The sequence below is a fragment of the Bubalus kerabau genome, chromosome 5 (genome assembly GCF_029407905.1).
Source record: "Bubalus kerabau isolate K-KA32 ecotype Philippines breed swamp buffalo chromosome 5, PCC_UOA_SB_1v2, whole genome shotgun sequence".
Taxonomy (NCBI): Eukaryota; Metazoa; Chordata; class Mammalia; order Artiodactyla; family Bovidae; genus Bubalus; species Bubalus kerabau.
The window spans coordinates 98,840,044-98,852,218 of record NC_073628.1 but is presented as its reverse complement, the minus strand read 5'-3'; the positions used below and the strand labels follow the sequence as shown (position 1 = coordinate 98,852,218).

General features: G+C 53.9%; 1 protein-coding gene across 1 annotated transcript in view; it reads left to right on the top strand.

Annotated features, from left to right (window-relative positions):
* SPSB1 (splA/ryanodine receptor domain and SOCS box containing 1) overlaps positions 1-11,842 on the top strand; it is a 70,269-nt gene extending 58,427 nt beyond the window's left edge. Inside the window, exons 2-3 of the mRNA XM_055582389.1 lie at positions 567-1,397; positions 9,817-11,842. Of these exons, the coding sequence (XP_055438364.1) occupies positions 704-1,397; positions 9,817-9,944 (822 nt within the window). The 5' untranslated portion in view covers positions 567-703 and the 3' untranslated portion in view covers positions 9,945-11,842. The remainder of the gene's footprint in view (positions 1-566; positions 1,398-9,816) is intronic.
* The last annotated feature ends 333 nt before the right edge of the window (positions 11,843-12,175 follow it).

Here is a 12,175-nt window from a genome sequence, read left to right as displayed (position 1 = left end):
TTGATGTGCCCCCTGGAGCCACTGAGCCAGGAGTTTTATGCCCACCCTGGGGTTCCCTTCCCTAGTGTGAACTGGTGGTACATCCTTGGAGGTGGCTGTGCTGGAAGAGAGAGGAGGGACTGGGAATCAGCACCTCAAACGGTTTCTGCTGCCACGCAGGGATTCACCTGCCCTCCAAACAGCAGGTGCTGGGAGTAAACCTCCCATTGCTTTGACCAGAGGAGACGCCCAGTGCCCTGAGCCGACCTTGTGATCAGGCCAACTTGGCCTTCTGCCCTGAGAAACAGTGATGAGTTGGCGAGCCTCAGGCTGGACACCTGACACAGTTGGGCGTAACACCTGCCCCCAAGGCCACCTCTCCACACAGACTTCCAGGTGCACGGCCCCCTCCTTTATGCTAACCTAGCTGCAGGGACAGAGGGAATATCACTCGGTGCAGAGGCTCCGGTCTGCCCGGAATCAGATGTGATGGGAGGGACAAGCCTGTGTGATGTATGAACCTAGTGGATTTCTCCCCTTCTCTCTGCACCCCCAGCTCACCTCCGGTTTCTCCTTCCATCCACTAGGCAGTACCGGATGCTCCACATCACCTAGCAGCCTCCCTTAGGAGTGCCATCCCAGCCTGATTGAAAACTGGAGAAGTGGCCCCGCCATTGATGAGTTTGTCTTGGGCGTTGGTGACCAGGTGAAACGGGAGGCCGACATGGGGCAGAAGGTCACCGGAGGGATCAAGACGGTGGACATGAGGGACCCCACGTACCGGCCCTTGAAGCAGGAGCTCCAGGGTCTGGACTATTGCAAGCCCACGCGCCTGGACCTGCTGCTGGACATGCCTCCCGTGTCTTATGACGTCCAGCTACTCCACTCCTGGAACAATAATGACCGCTCACTCAACGTCTTCGTGAAAGAGGACGATAAGCTCATCTTCCACCGGCATCCGGTGGCCCAGAGCACGGACGCCATCAGGGGCAAAGTCGGGTACACGCGCGGGCTGCACGTATGGCAGATCACGTGGGCCATGAGGCAGCGGGGCACCCACGCCGTGGTGGGGGTGGCAACAGCAGACGCCCCCCTGCACTCCGTGGGGTATACAACACTCGTTGGGAATAACCACGAGTCCTGGGGCTGGGACTTGGGGCGCAACCGGCTCTACCACGATGGCAAAAACCAGCCAAGCAAGACGTACCCGGCCTTTCTGGAGCCGGACGAGACGTTCATTGTCCCCGACTCCTTCCTAGTGGCCCTGGATATGGACGACGGGACCCTGAGCTTCATTGTGGACGGACAGTACATGGGAGTAGCTTTTCGGGGACTCAAGGGCAAAAAACTGTATCCTGTAGTGAGTGCCGTCTGGGGCCACTGTGAGATCCGCATGCGCTACTTGAATGGACTCGACCGTAAGTGTCCTCGGCTCTGTTTTTGGTGATGGTGTCCCTGGCCTCCCTGTGCCCTGCTGGTCCTGGCTGGGCCCAGCTAAAAGTCTACAGTTGTTGCATTTAAATGTCTTTAAGTAGACACCCCAACTTTCAGATCCTCAGACTCTTGCCTTGCCTCAGATTAGATGGGATTTCTAGCTAGAGTCTGCAGTTTACATGGTAGCCCCTCATGGCTGGATGGTGGATGGATGGATGGATAGATAGTTGAGTGAGTGAGTGACTAAAGGAGTGAATAGATGGATGGAGGGGTGGACAGATGGATGGATGGATGGATGAATAAGTAATGGAGTGGATGGGTGGGTGGGTGGGTGGGTGGTTGAGTAGATGGGTGGGTGGATGGATGGTTGAATGAATGAAAGGATCAGTGGATGGATGGTCTTTGACAGATGTGGTTTGTTTTTGGTTGACCTGCCTCCAGGTTTGATCTGCAGTTGATCACCTTCTAGCACAGTAACCATCATATTATTGAGCTGGGCTTTGCATCCTGGGGGTACTAGGGCTGCCCACATAGTGAAAGCCAGTGACCTCTCATTCATTCGACAGCAGATACCCCCTGTGGGGTACACATGTTTCTCTTTGGAGCCCTCCGCTGCCCATCTTTCCCTTGCTGCTCCTGGCAGGCTCTGACAGGGTGAGGGCAGTGAGCCCACAGCCAGGTGGGGTGTCCACCTCACCTGTGTAGCCCAGCACTGTAGATCCTCCTGGTACTCCTGGCAGGTGTGCATCCAGCAGGTAACCTCCCTGAGGAAGTCACTCAGACCTGGTCTAGGGAACCAGCAGGGCAAGTTCTGTGAGTCCATCTCTCCATGAGTCAGGCTAGAAGGTTCACAGCCACATCTACCCTGTGCAGAGATGGGCAGGGATTGGGAGCCTGGGACCCCGGGTCTCAGGGGAACCTGGCCTGTAGTCCTGCTTATCTCTTCCTAGTAGAGAGTGACCACAGCCTCAGGGAGTTCAGTGCCATCCCCCCTTTTTTGTAATATTTATTTGGCTGCACTGGGTCTTAGTTGTGGCATGTGGTGTCTTTGATCTTCGTTGCAGCATGTGGAATCTCTAGTTGCAGCATGCGAACTCTTAGTTGCAGCATGTGGGATCTAGTTCCCTGACCAGGGATTGAACCCGGCCTCCAAGCATTAGGAGCTCAGGGTCTTAGCCACTGGACCACAGGGAAGTCCTTTAATGCCTGCTCTGTGCAGACAGATGAGTGAACTGTTGGGTCCAGGCTTCTGAGACTTGGTCTTTCCAAGAACGGGTCAGCCCTGGCCCCTCTGGAAACAGGTCCATCGGTGCCAATGCCGGGAGTGCACGGCTTCACTGCTTACGTGCCCAGCTCTGGGACAGAAGGCAGACCTCAGAGCGGCCGGGAGGGGCCTGTTCCCCCATGGCAAATCAGGGCGTGCACGAACAGAACTGTTCCCCTGCTGAGTCAGGACAAGGCTCGGTGGTGGTTCTGCCAAAGCAGTCCTGGAGGCCCAGATGGGCGTGATCGGTCAATGCCCTGTCAGCTCTGCATTAGATGGGAGGTTGGATGTCTTTGCAATTTTTCTTGTTTGGGAAACTTAAAGGGATGGAGGTGGAGGGGAATAGCATGGGCATGTGTTATGAGAAGGCCACCCCTGAGCTGGACCCCGGGGTGGAGGGGGGAGACTGGAAGTGCCCAGAGGCTTGAGCCCCCTCCACACTCTTGGTGTCTGATGAGGATGCTCCTCTGTCCCCACAATAACGCCAGGCAGTGCCAGGGCCCCATTGGCTTCTAGCCTTCTACTCTCCTAATCAGACATGAATGGGCCCCTCTCTGCACTGCTGGCTGGCTTAGGAGAATCCGGATGGGAAAACCTGTGAGGGTAAGACAGCAGCCCCAACCTCTGCAGGGTGTTTGATCTTATGTCCTAGAAGGGTCACTTTGGCTGCTGTGTAGAAATGGACGGTGGAGGCACGAGGGGCCACCAGGAGGCCAGGGAGGAGCCCTGATGGTTGTCCAGAGGAAAGGTGGGGGTGGGGACGAGGGCCAGGGTGGGCACCCGTGGACGTGGGGAAGTGACATTTGTGATGCTCACTCAGCATGTCACAGTGACTCTGCAGGTCTGGAGACAGGACAGTGGTCAGTGGAGATGGAGTTGAAAGCTCTAACCCTGGATGAGGTCACCAAGGAAAGGAAGGAGGAGCGGGCTGAGGCCCAGCCCTGGGGCGAGTCATTGTTTAGGGTGGATGATGAGGAAGGAAAAGTGGAGTAGCAGAGGCTGGGGGGAGGAGTAGTGTTCTGGACACCAAATGAAAAAAGGACTTCAAGAAGGACAAAGTCATGCCAAGTCAAGTGCACTCAGCCAAGTCAAGTACACTCAAGACTTGTCCATCAGCTTTGGCGGTGAGGCAATCGCTGGTGACCCTGACGAGGGTCATCTGGATAGGGTGGGTTCAAAAGCCTGAGGAAGGGGCTGGTGTAGAGAGGAGGGTGGTGTGGTTATTTCCTGGGGCCACCGGAACAAATGACCACCAACTGGGAGGCTTAAAGTAACAGAAATGGTGTTTCATCTCAGTTCAGGAGGCCAGGTATCTGAAACCAAGGTGTGGGCAGGGCAGTTTCTTCTCAGGCTCTGAGAGTCTGTCCTGTCCCAGCACGCCTTGGCTTGTGGACGCATCACTCAGTCTCTGCCTCCGTGGTCATGTGGCCTGCTCTGGTTGTGACCTCTTCTTATAAGGACAGGGCTCATCTGACTCCAGTATGTGTGAGTACTCAGTCACTCAGTCGTGTCCGACTATTTGTGACTTTATGGACCGTAGGAGCCCACCAGGCTCCTTTGTCCATGGGATTTTCCAGGCCAGAATACTGGGGTGGGTTGCCATGCCCTCCTCCAGGGGATCTTTCCGACGTAGGGATAGAATCAGAGTCTCCTGTAGCTCCTGCATTGCAGGCGGAGTCTCCTGTGGCTCCTGCATTGCAGGCGGATTCTTTACCGCTGAGCCACCAGGGAAGCCTTACTCCAATGTGACCTCATGTTAACCAGTTACATCTCCAAAGACCCTGTTTCCAACAGGGTCACATTCTGAGGTTTTCAGATGGACTTGAATTTGGTGGGAGGGGTGCTGTCCCACCCACAGTTCCTTCCCCTCACTGGGCTGCTGCCTTTGGGGGAAGATGAGGCAGTAAGAGACAGAGCCCAGAGTTCAGATGGTGGATATCTGTCAGGTGAGGTCAAAGGGCACCCAAGTCCTCTGCCCAGGAGGGTTTGCTTTACTCCCCAAGGCACCTGAGGAAGAAGGGATGTCAGAGTCCACCCAGGGAACAGGGCATGACAGGCAGAAGCCCTGGCCAAGTCTGACCAGATACATCTTCTTGGTGTCAGGCCTGGACTGGGCTCTGCAGTCTTCAAGCAGTCTTCTTACTGCTCCCTGGGTCATCTGGAAAGTCCACTCCCTCCTTCTCCACCCAGTCCCACTTCACCTGGCTGCCTGGTGCTGACCTCAGCAGGGAGCAGCTGTTTGCAGAGCGGGTCAGCCAGAGTTGTCAGAGTCCTGTGCACCCCCTCCCCCGCCTCACCCCACCCTGGGTGCTGCAGTGGGCATTTTGTCCTCCCAGTTTGCCTTCCCCTGAATGCCAGGTGGACCCTCCCTGGAAGAGTCCCTGCCCAGTGCCGGGAGCCTGAGCTGAGCTGGCCTGGACAGGGCCAGAGCATAGGCTGTGTGTCCTTGCGTGACCTCCACCACTGTCCAACCACCTCTGATCACAGACCACTTGTTCTGACTCTTCCTTGGGGCTCAAGGTCCCTGGGGCTGAGGCTGCAACCAGAGGGGCTGCTGTGTCATCTTGCTCTTTCCTGGGAAGAAGGGGCAGCAATGGCCATTGAAGGGGGAGACAGGGCCCAGTTTGGCTCCTAGGCCTGCCCACCCCACTCCCTGGAGATGCAGAAGGAAAGGCCTATTTTTTTTTTTTTAAGCTGTGCTGTGTCTTCGTTGCTGTGAGGGCTTTCTCCAGTTGCAGTGAGCAGAAGCTACTCTCTAGGTTCGGTGCTTGGGCTTTTCATTGTGATGGTTTCTCTTGTTGCAGAACACGGGTTCTAGGGCACTGTGGGCTTCAGTAGTTGCGACTCTAGAGCACAAGCTCAATAGCTGTGCTGCACAGGCTTAGTTTCTCTGTAGGATGTGGGATCTTCCTGGATTAGGGATCAAACCCGTGTCTCCTACACTGGCAGGTGGATTCTTTACCACTTAGCCCAGGCCTATTTTTTTTTTTTTTTTAATATTTATTTGTTTGGCTGCACCGGGTCTTAGTTGTGGCCTGTGAGATCTAGCTCCCTGACTAGGAATTGAACCTAGGCCCCCTGCACTGGGAGCATGGAGTCTTAGCCAGTGGACCACAGAGAAGTCCCAGAAAGGCCTATTTTCAAGTAGCAGACCAGCTGTCATTCAAAGGAGAGTCCTCCTGCACCTCTCTCCCCAACTTTTAATGGCACCTCCCATTAAGGAAGCATTTCCTTGCAGTTCAGCATTTTCAAATTCTCCTTTTTTTGGTTCCCAGGACCTGGGAGCCGTGAAGGTGGTGGGTGGAAACGTCTCTGAACTGGGCACTTCCTGACTTGAGACGTACATCCATGACCTCACAGACCCAAAGTCCATTCACCGCCCGTGGACTGGACACAGAACCAGGCTCTAGGGTTGCGGGTGGGCATCTCTTGTAGAACTAGGAGGTGACCCTGGCTGTGCATGTTCAAATCGTCCACCAGGTGGTTGCTCATCGTGGAGATGTAGATGTGGGCACGTGGCCTTGTCCAGTTCCTTGTCCTTCTGCCCCCGTAAATAGCGCCAGCTTCACTTCCTGATTCCTGAGCCATACTCCATGTGGATGGAGCCGGATACAGACCCTACAGCCCCACACTCCCCACCCTGGGTAAAAGGACTGAGGGCAGGAAGGCCTTCTGGGTCCTGCTAGTGACCAACCAGAATCTGTGGGACAGATGTTTTTCCTGGCATGATGTCCACATCCGTCTCTGGAGCCTTGCACTCAGTCTCTGCAATCAGACCAGGACCCCGGGCATCATAGTCTTGTCTCCTGCAAAATCGGCAATGGGTGGGGTAGGGGTGAGGATGACCTGCTGTTTAGAAACATTTCTTCCTGAGGGTGTTGATGAGCTGATTTGATACCCATTTAGCCAAGAGGTGGGTATGGGAACTCCCTCTCAGCCCTTCCCACGGCCCAGCAGGCTCTCCATCATAGTCAGTGGCTTTTGAAGCTTTCTCAAGTGTCTTCAGACATGAGGGGAAGCCCCTCTGGGGCTGAGCCACATCCTTGAATGAGGCAGTGCTGGAGGAGGATGGAGGAGAGTTTCTGAGTGGAGGCATGTGTGCTCAGTTGATTAGTCATGTCTGATTCTTTGCAACCCCATGAACCATAGCCCACCAGGCTCCTCTGTTCTTGGGATTCTCCAGGCAAGAATACTGGAGAGGGTTGCCATTTCCTTCTCTAGGTGACCTTCCTGACCCCGGGATTGAAGCTGTGTCTCCAACATCTCATGCATTGGCAGGTGAATTCTTGACCACTGCGCCTCCTGGGAAGCCCTCTGAGTGGAGGAGAGGAGCCCAGTTCCCCACTCAAAGGCTCAAAGGACCACTCGCTCCTCATCCTGGCATTGCTGGACTTCAGGAGCTCAGCCAATGGGACTCTGGGGAGCGTCTGGTCCAGACCCCTCGTCTTCCATCTGGGGAAGCTGAGGCCTGTGGGAAGGGAGCCATTTGCTCGAGGTCAGGCTGCTATGCAGGTGAAGGTGTGGGGCCGGGTCTGGGGTCACCAAGGCAGGTCCAGTGAAGGAGACCAGGTCTCTGCAGGCCGGCAGGTGGGATGATTCCATCCCGACCCACCAGGAGTCTGTGGGATCCTTGACCCGAACAGATGGAACATCATTTAGTTAATCCTTCCTCCAGGAAAGGCCCCGTTTCAAAGCTTTCCATGAAAAACATCTACCACTTCCATCCTGTCTCCTAGGCTTCCCTGGTGGCTCAGACAGTAAAGAATCTGCCTACAATGTGGGAGACCTGGGTTCACTTCCTGAGTTGGGAAGATCCCCTGGAGGAGAGCATGGCTACCCGCTCCAGTATTCTTGCCTGGAGAATTCCACGGACAGAGGAGCCTGGCAGGGTGGCTGCACGGGGTCTCAAAGAGTCAGACATGACTGAGCAACTGACACCATTACAACTATCCTGTCTCCTGGGACTGCCCAGGGGAGATAAAGAGCCATTGTCTGTCTTCTTTTAAAGCCTGGAATTTCATAAATGCCCTGTCAAGCCTAAGATGTATTCTTTTTTTAAATAACAGCTTTACTGTGATATAATTCACATGCCATGCAATTCACCCATTAAATTGCACCGTGCGGTGACCTCTAGCTTACTAACATCTGTGTAGCCACTGGTGTGGTTCATCTTAGAACACTTTCATCATCACCAAAGGGAACCCCTACTCAGTCATTCCCTGTTTCCCCATAAACCACCAGCCTTAGGATTTGGTCTTCAATCGCTGAATTTTTATTTATTTATTTATATTTTGGGCCACACAGTGCATGGTTTGCCAGATCTTAGTTCCCTGACCAGGGATTGATCCCAAGCCCTCGGCAGCATAAGCACCAAGTCTTAACCACTAGTATGTGACGTATGTGAAAGTCACAGTCGTGTTCAGCTCTTTGTGACCCCATGGGCTATACAGTCCATGGAATTCTCCAGGCCAGCACACTGGAGTGGGTAGCCTTTCCCTTCTCCAGGGGATCTTCCCAACCTGGGGATCAAACCCAGATCTCCTGCACTGCAGGTGGATTCTTTACCAGCTGAGCCACACGGGAAGCCCAAGAATACTGGAGTGGGTAGCCTATCCCTTCTCCAGCAGATCTTCCCAGCCCAGGAATTGAACTGGACCACCAGGGAATTCCCAATGGCTGAATTTTTAAATATTCTTTTTAGTATTCTGAGACACAATGGTGAATATTAAAGAACTTTCGTCACTTTTTAATTGGTGGAATGGGATCTCAAGGGAAATGCTGGGGGTTTTCTCAGTTTTTTGGTTTGACCTTTTATTTTGTTCACAAGGAGGTTTGGGGAGACTGTGGACGAGGTCACAGATCCACTCACTTCAGCTCTTTGTGTGTCCAGGACCCCGTGGTGGGGAGGGACCCTGAGCCGTTCATCTGTGCTCACCTGTACCTGGCTTCATGGGTGAGAGCAAGGAGGAGTCAGCCAGGCATGGGGGGAGGAGACGAGCAGAGCCCACGACAACTCAGCAGCCTCTGGGGCCTTGGAGGGCATGACTTCCTGGTTCCTTCTGGAGCAGAGGGTTTATCTGAGATGCAGGCTATGTGGAGCCTCTCTTGCAGGAAGCTAGGTCTTAGGCCCTCCCAGGGACACAAGGGCAGAGGTGCCCTTGCAGGCTGCTGCCAGAAGCCCCTTGGGATCCAGGTTCCTGATGCAGCTCTACCAGAACTGGGCCCCGACTGCAGGGGTTTGGACTCCAGCCTGTAATCCTGGAGCTTCGGTCCCCTCTGCACCTGCAGCTGTAAAATGGAGAGGAGAACCGTCCCTGTGAGCAGTCGGGTTAACACAGAATGATTCTCCTCCTGAAAGACCAAGTAGGGTCTGAGAATGGATATATGCAGGGGAGAGTCCATGAAGAGGGCCTCTAGTTCAGTGGCTTAGAGCTAACCCTGATCCTAACCCTTGCTCCTTGTCCTGCCAGTGGTGTGGCCCTGGGCAAGTTATTTGGACTCTATCCCTCAGTTTCCTCATCAGTAAAATGGGGATGATGATCATGGTATGTGATTATTAAATCATTCATAACAGACCGTCATGGGGATTAAATGAGGGCTTACAAGGGGGCCTGGCCCAGTGAGTTTTCTGTGTTAGCAATTAATAACTCATTTAAAAGGTAAAATGAGACAGAAATCAAACCAATATTGTAAAAGCAATAATCAATCAATTAAAAATAAATAATTTTTTTTTTTAAAGGTAAAATGAGGGGAACCTTTGGTGGTCCAGAGGTTAGGACCCGGCACTTTCACTACCGAGGGTCCAGGTTCCATCCCCAGTTGGAGAACTAAGATCCCATAGGCCATGCTGCATGGCCAGAAAAAAAAAGTAAAAGGAGTTAATTTGTAGTCATCTGGGTATTAAAACTAGTATCAAGACTTCCATGGTGGTCCAGTGGCAAAGAGTCCAAGTTCCCAATGCACAGGGCCTGAGTTTGATCAACCAAGACCCTATGCAGCCAAATAAATAGATCAATAAACATTTTTTTTTAAAAACGTCGGGTATCAGTAAGTGATGCTATTGCTGCTGTTGTTGGTGTTTGCTCTCAAACCACCCGGAGCCGTTCTAACAGGCGTCCTCTCTCTCCTCGTATCCGCAGCCGAGCCCTTACCACTCATGGATCTCTGCCGTCGCTCGGTGCGCCTGGCCCTGGGGAAGGGGCGCCTGGGTGAGATCCACGCGCTGCCACTGCCCGCCTCCCTCAAGGCCTACCTCCTCTACCAGTGATGCTCCGCCTGGGACCGCCAGCACAACCACCCCCCCGGTGCCAACTCACTGAGCCACCACAGCGCCACGAGCCTTGGACCGGCGTCCGAGGCGTGGGAGGAAGTCCCGACTTCCTTTTCATCCTCCCTGGCTGCCCAGCCGGACACAGACGGCTTTGGATACGGGCCCTTCTGCTCCCCTTCTGGACCTTGGCAGAAGTCCCCCGCATGCCGTATCACAGCCCCTCCTTGGAAAAAACAGAGAGGATAAACTGCTGCCCTGAGCTCTGACCTGCTCTTGGGGTGGCCTGGGTGCTCCCCACACCTGCCGGGACCCTCTGGTGCCAAGAACAGATCCCAGGTGTGCGAAGAGGTGCTTAGATGAGGGCCAGCGCCCGCCCAGCAGGGCAGCCACAGCGGACGAAGCTCAGGATGTCAGAAGCTCACCATGGCCACGGAGGCAGAAACCAAAATGGGACCTGCCCTAGGCGCATGAGCACCCAGCATCAGTCCTGGCTGCCGGTGCCTCCAAACCCTGTATTTATTCTTTTAACAGTAACAAAAGCCATTTATTTATTCCATTTAGAAAGGACACTTTGTTCGGGTCACTTCTCTCTGGAGTGTTCTGTTGCTTTCTTCCACCTGACCCTTCCTGGGATGTGTGTGCCTCACTGGCCCTTACGCTGGGTCATGTTTGTGATGTGTCCCCATGTGGGCACAGGGGGACCTCTGTGTGGGCCCCTCAGTCTACAGTTTCCAGGGGCTCTGCTCCTGAGTGCCTGAGCGGGCCCCTGAAAGGGCACCTCACATGCAATAATGAGTGTCTTAGGGACCTGTCTGCAAGGGCGGTGGCAGCTCCCTGCGTCCCCCCAGACGGCCACTTGTCACTCAGGCGCATCCATTTTTGCACGTGGTTTTATTTTTTTAGTCTTCTGTGGGGTTTTTTGGTGTGGGTTTGGTTTCATTTTCGCTTTCCTACCTGAGATTTGCCACATGAATACACGGAAGCTCTGGCTTCCCCTGTCGAGGACCTGCCGAAACAAGACAGGGGATGAGTGGGTCTGAGAGGCCAGGGGCAGGGCGGGGCAGGGGCGGGGGGGAGACCAGAGCAGAGTTGTGTGTCCTCGAAGCCAGTGCCTGTCTCTGCTTGGTGCCCCTGTCCGGGCTCTGGGCTGAAGTGGAGCAGCCTCGGTTCATCACAGTGCCCCAGAGCCGTGGGGTGGGGCAGGGTGGGGTGGGGCGGGCAGCCTGCTGTGGGGGGGAAGCACCCTCCCTTGCACAACTCCCCCACGTAGCAGACCCCAGCACCTGCCACCAGGTCACCTTTTCTTATGTCTTGAAGTCCACCCTCTTAGAATCTGCCTTCTGTTCATTTCTGTACAGGTACAATAGATGACTTTATTTGTTTAAAATGTTTAATATATATGCATATATATTTGTCCGTAAAAATTATGTTTTAAACAGCTGCTGTAGGGTACCTTTTAAAAAAAAAAGTCTTCCAGTGGAGTATATTTTTTAAAGCACAAAATTGGTGCCAAGACTGGGTGAGGAATGTAAATTTCCCCTTGCTATTTGGAGGTTTGTTTTTCCCCCAGTGGGTGGGAGGAACCGAACCTGAGACGTTTAAAGACTGTCCTCGCTCCTGTTTCAGAGTGGGCCATGTTCTGATGAATGTTACACATAAGAGGGTCTCATTAGACAGATCCCAGCCTTATCGCCTTGACCCAGTCGTCTCCCACAGACGCTGGACAAACCCCCGGGCTCCTTGTTGTCTCTCTGCACCCCTGACACCCCAGCTCCCCGAACCTCAGTCCCATCTGTCTTTCCTCTCAGCCCAGAGCCTTGTGGCCTGTACAGTTTTGAAACTCCTGTTCTATTTTATGATGGTTGATAATAGTCAGTAACCTAATAAAGGAAAGTTTATTAAAATACAAAGGCGCTTTGGAGTCCCTCTTTGAGCTCGGTGCTGTGCTGTGCCTAGTCGCTTCAGTCGTGTCCAACCCTTTGCGACCCCATGGACTGTAGCCTGCCAGGCTCCCCTGTCCATGGGATTCTCCAGGTGAGAATACTGGAGTGGGTTTTCATGCCCTCCTCCAGGGGATCTTCCCAAACTTTGATCTTTAGGGGAAGGGAAAGGGCATGACGAACCCCTCCCGGGTCCATGGTTTCCAACAACAGATAATGGGGTGACCCCCCAGAGCCCTTGGTGGAGGCTGGAGTGTCAACAGGGGTCCCAGATGGAGGAAGAGAATC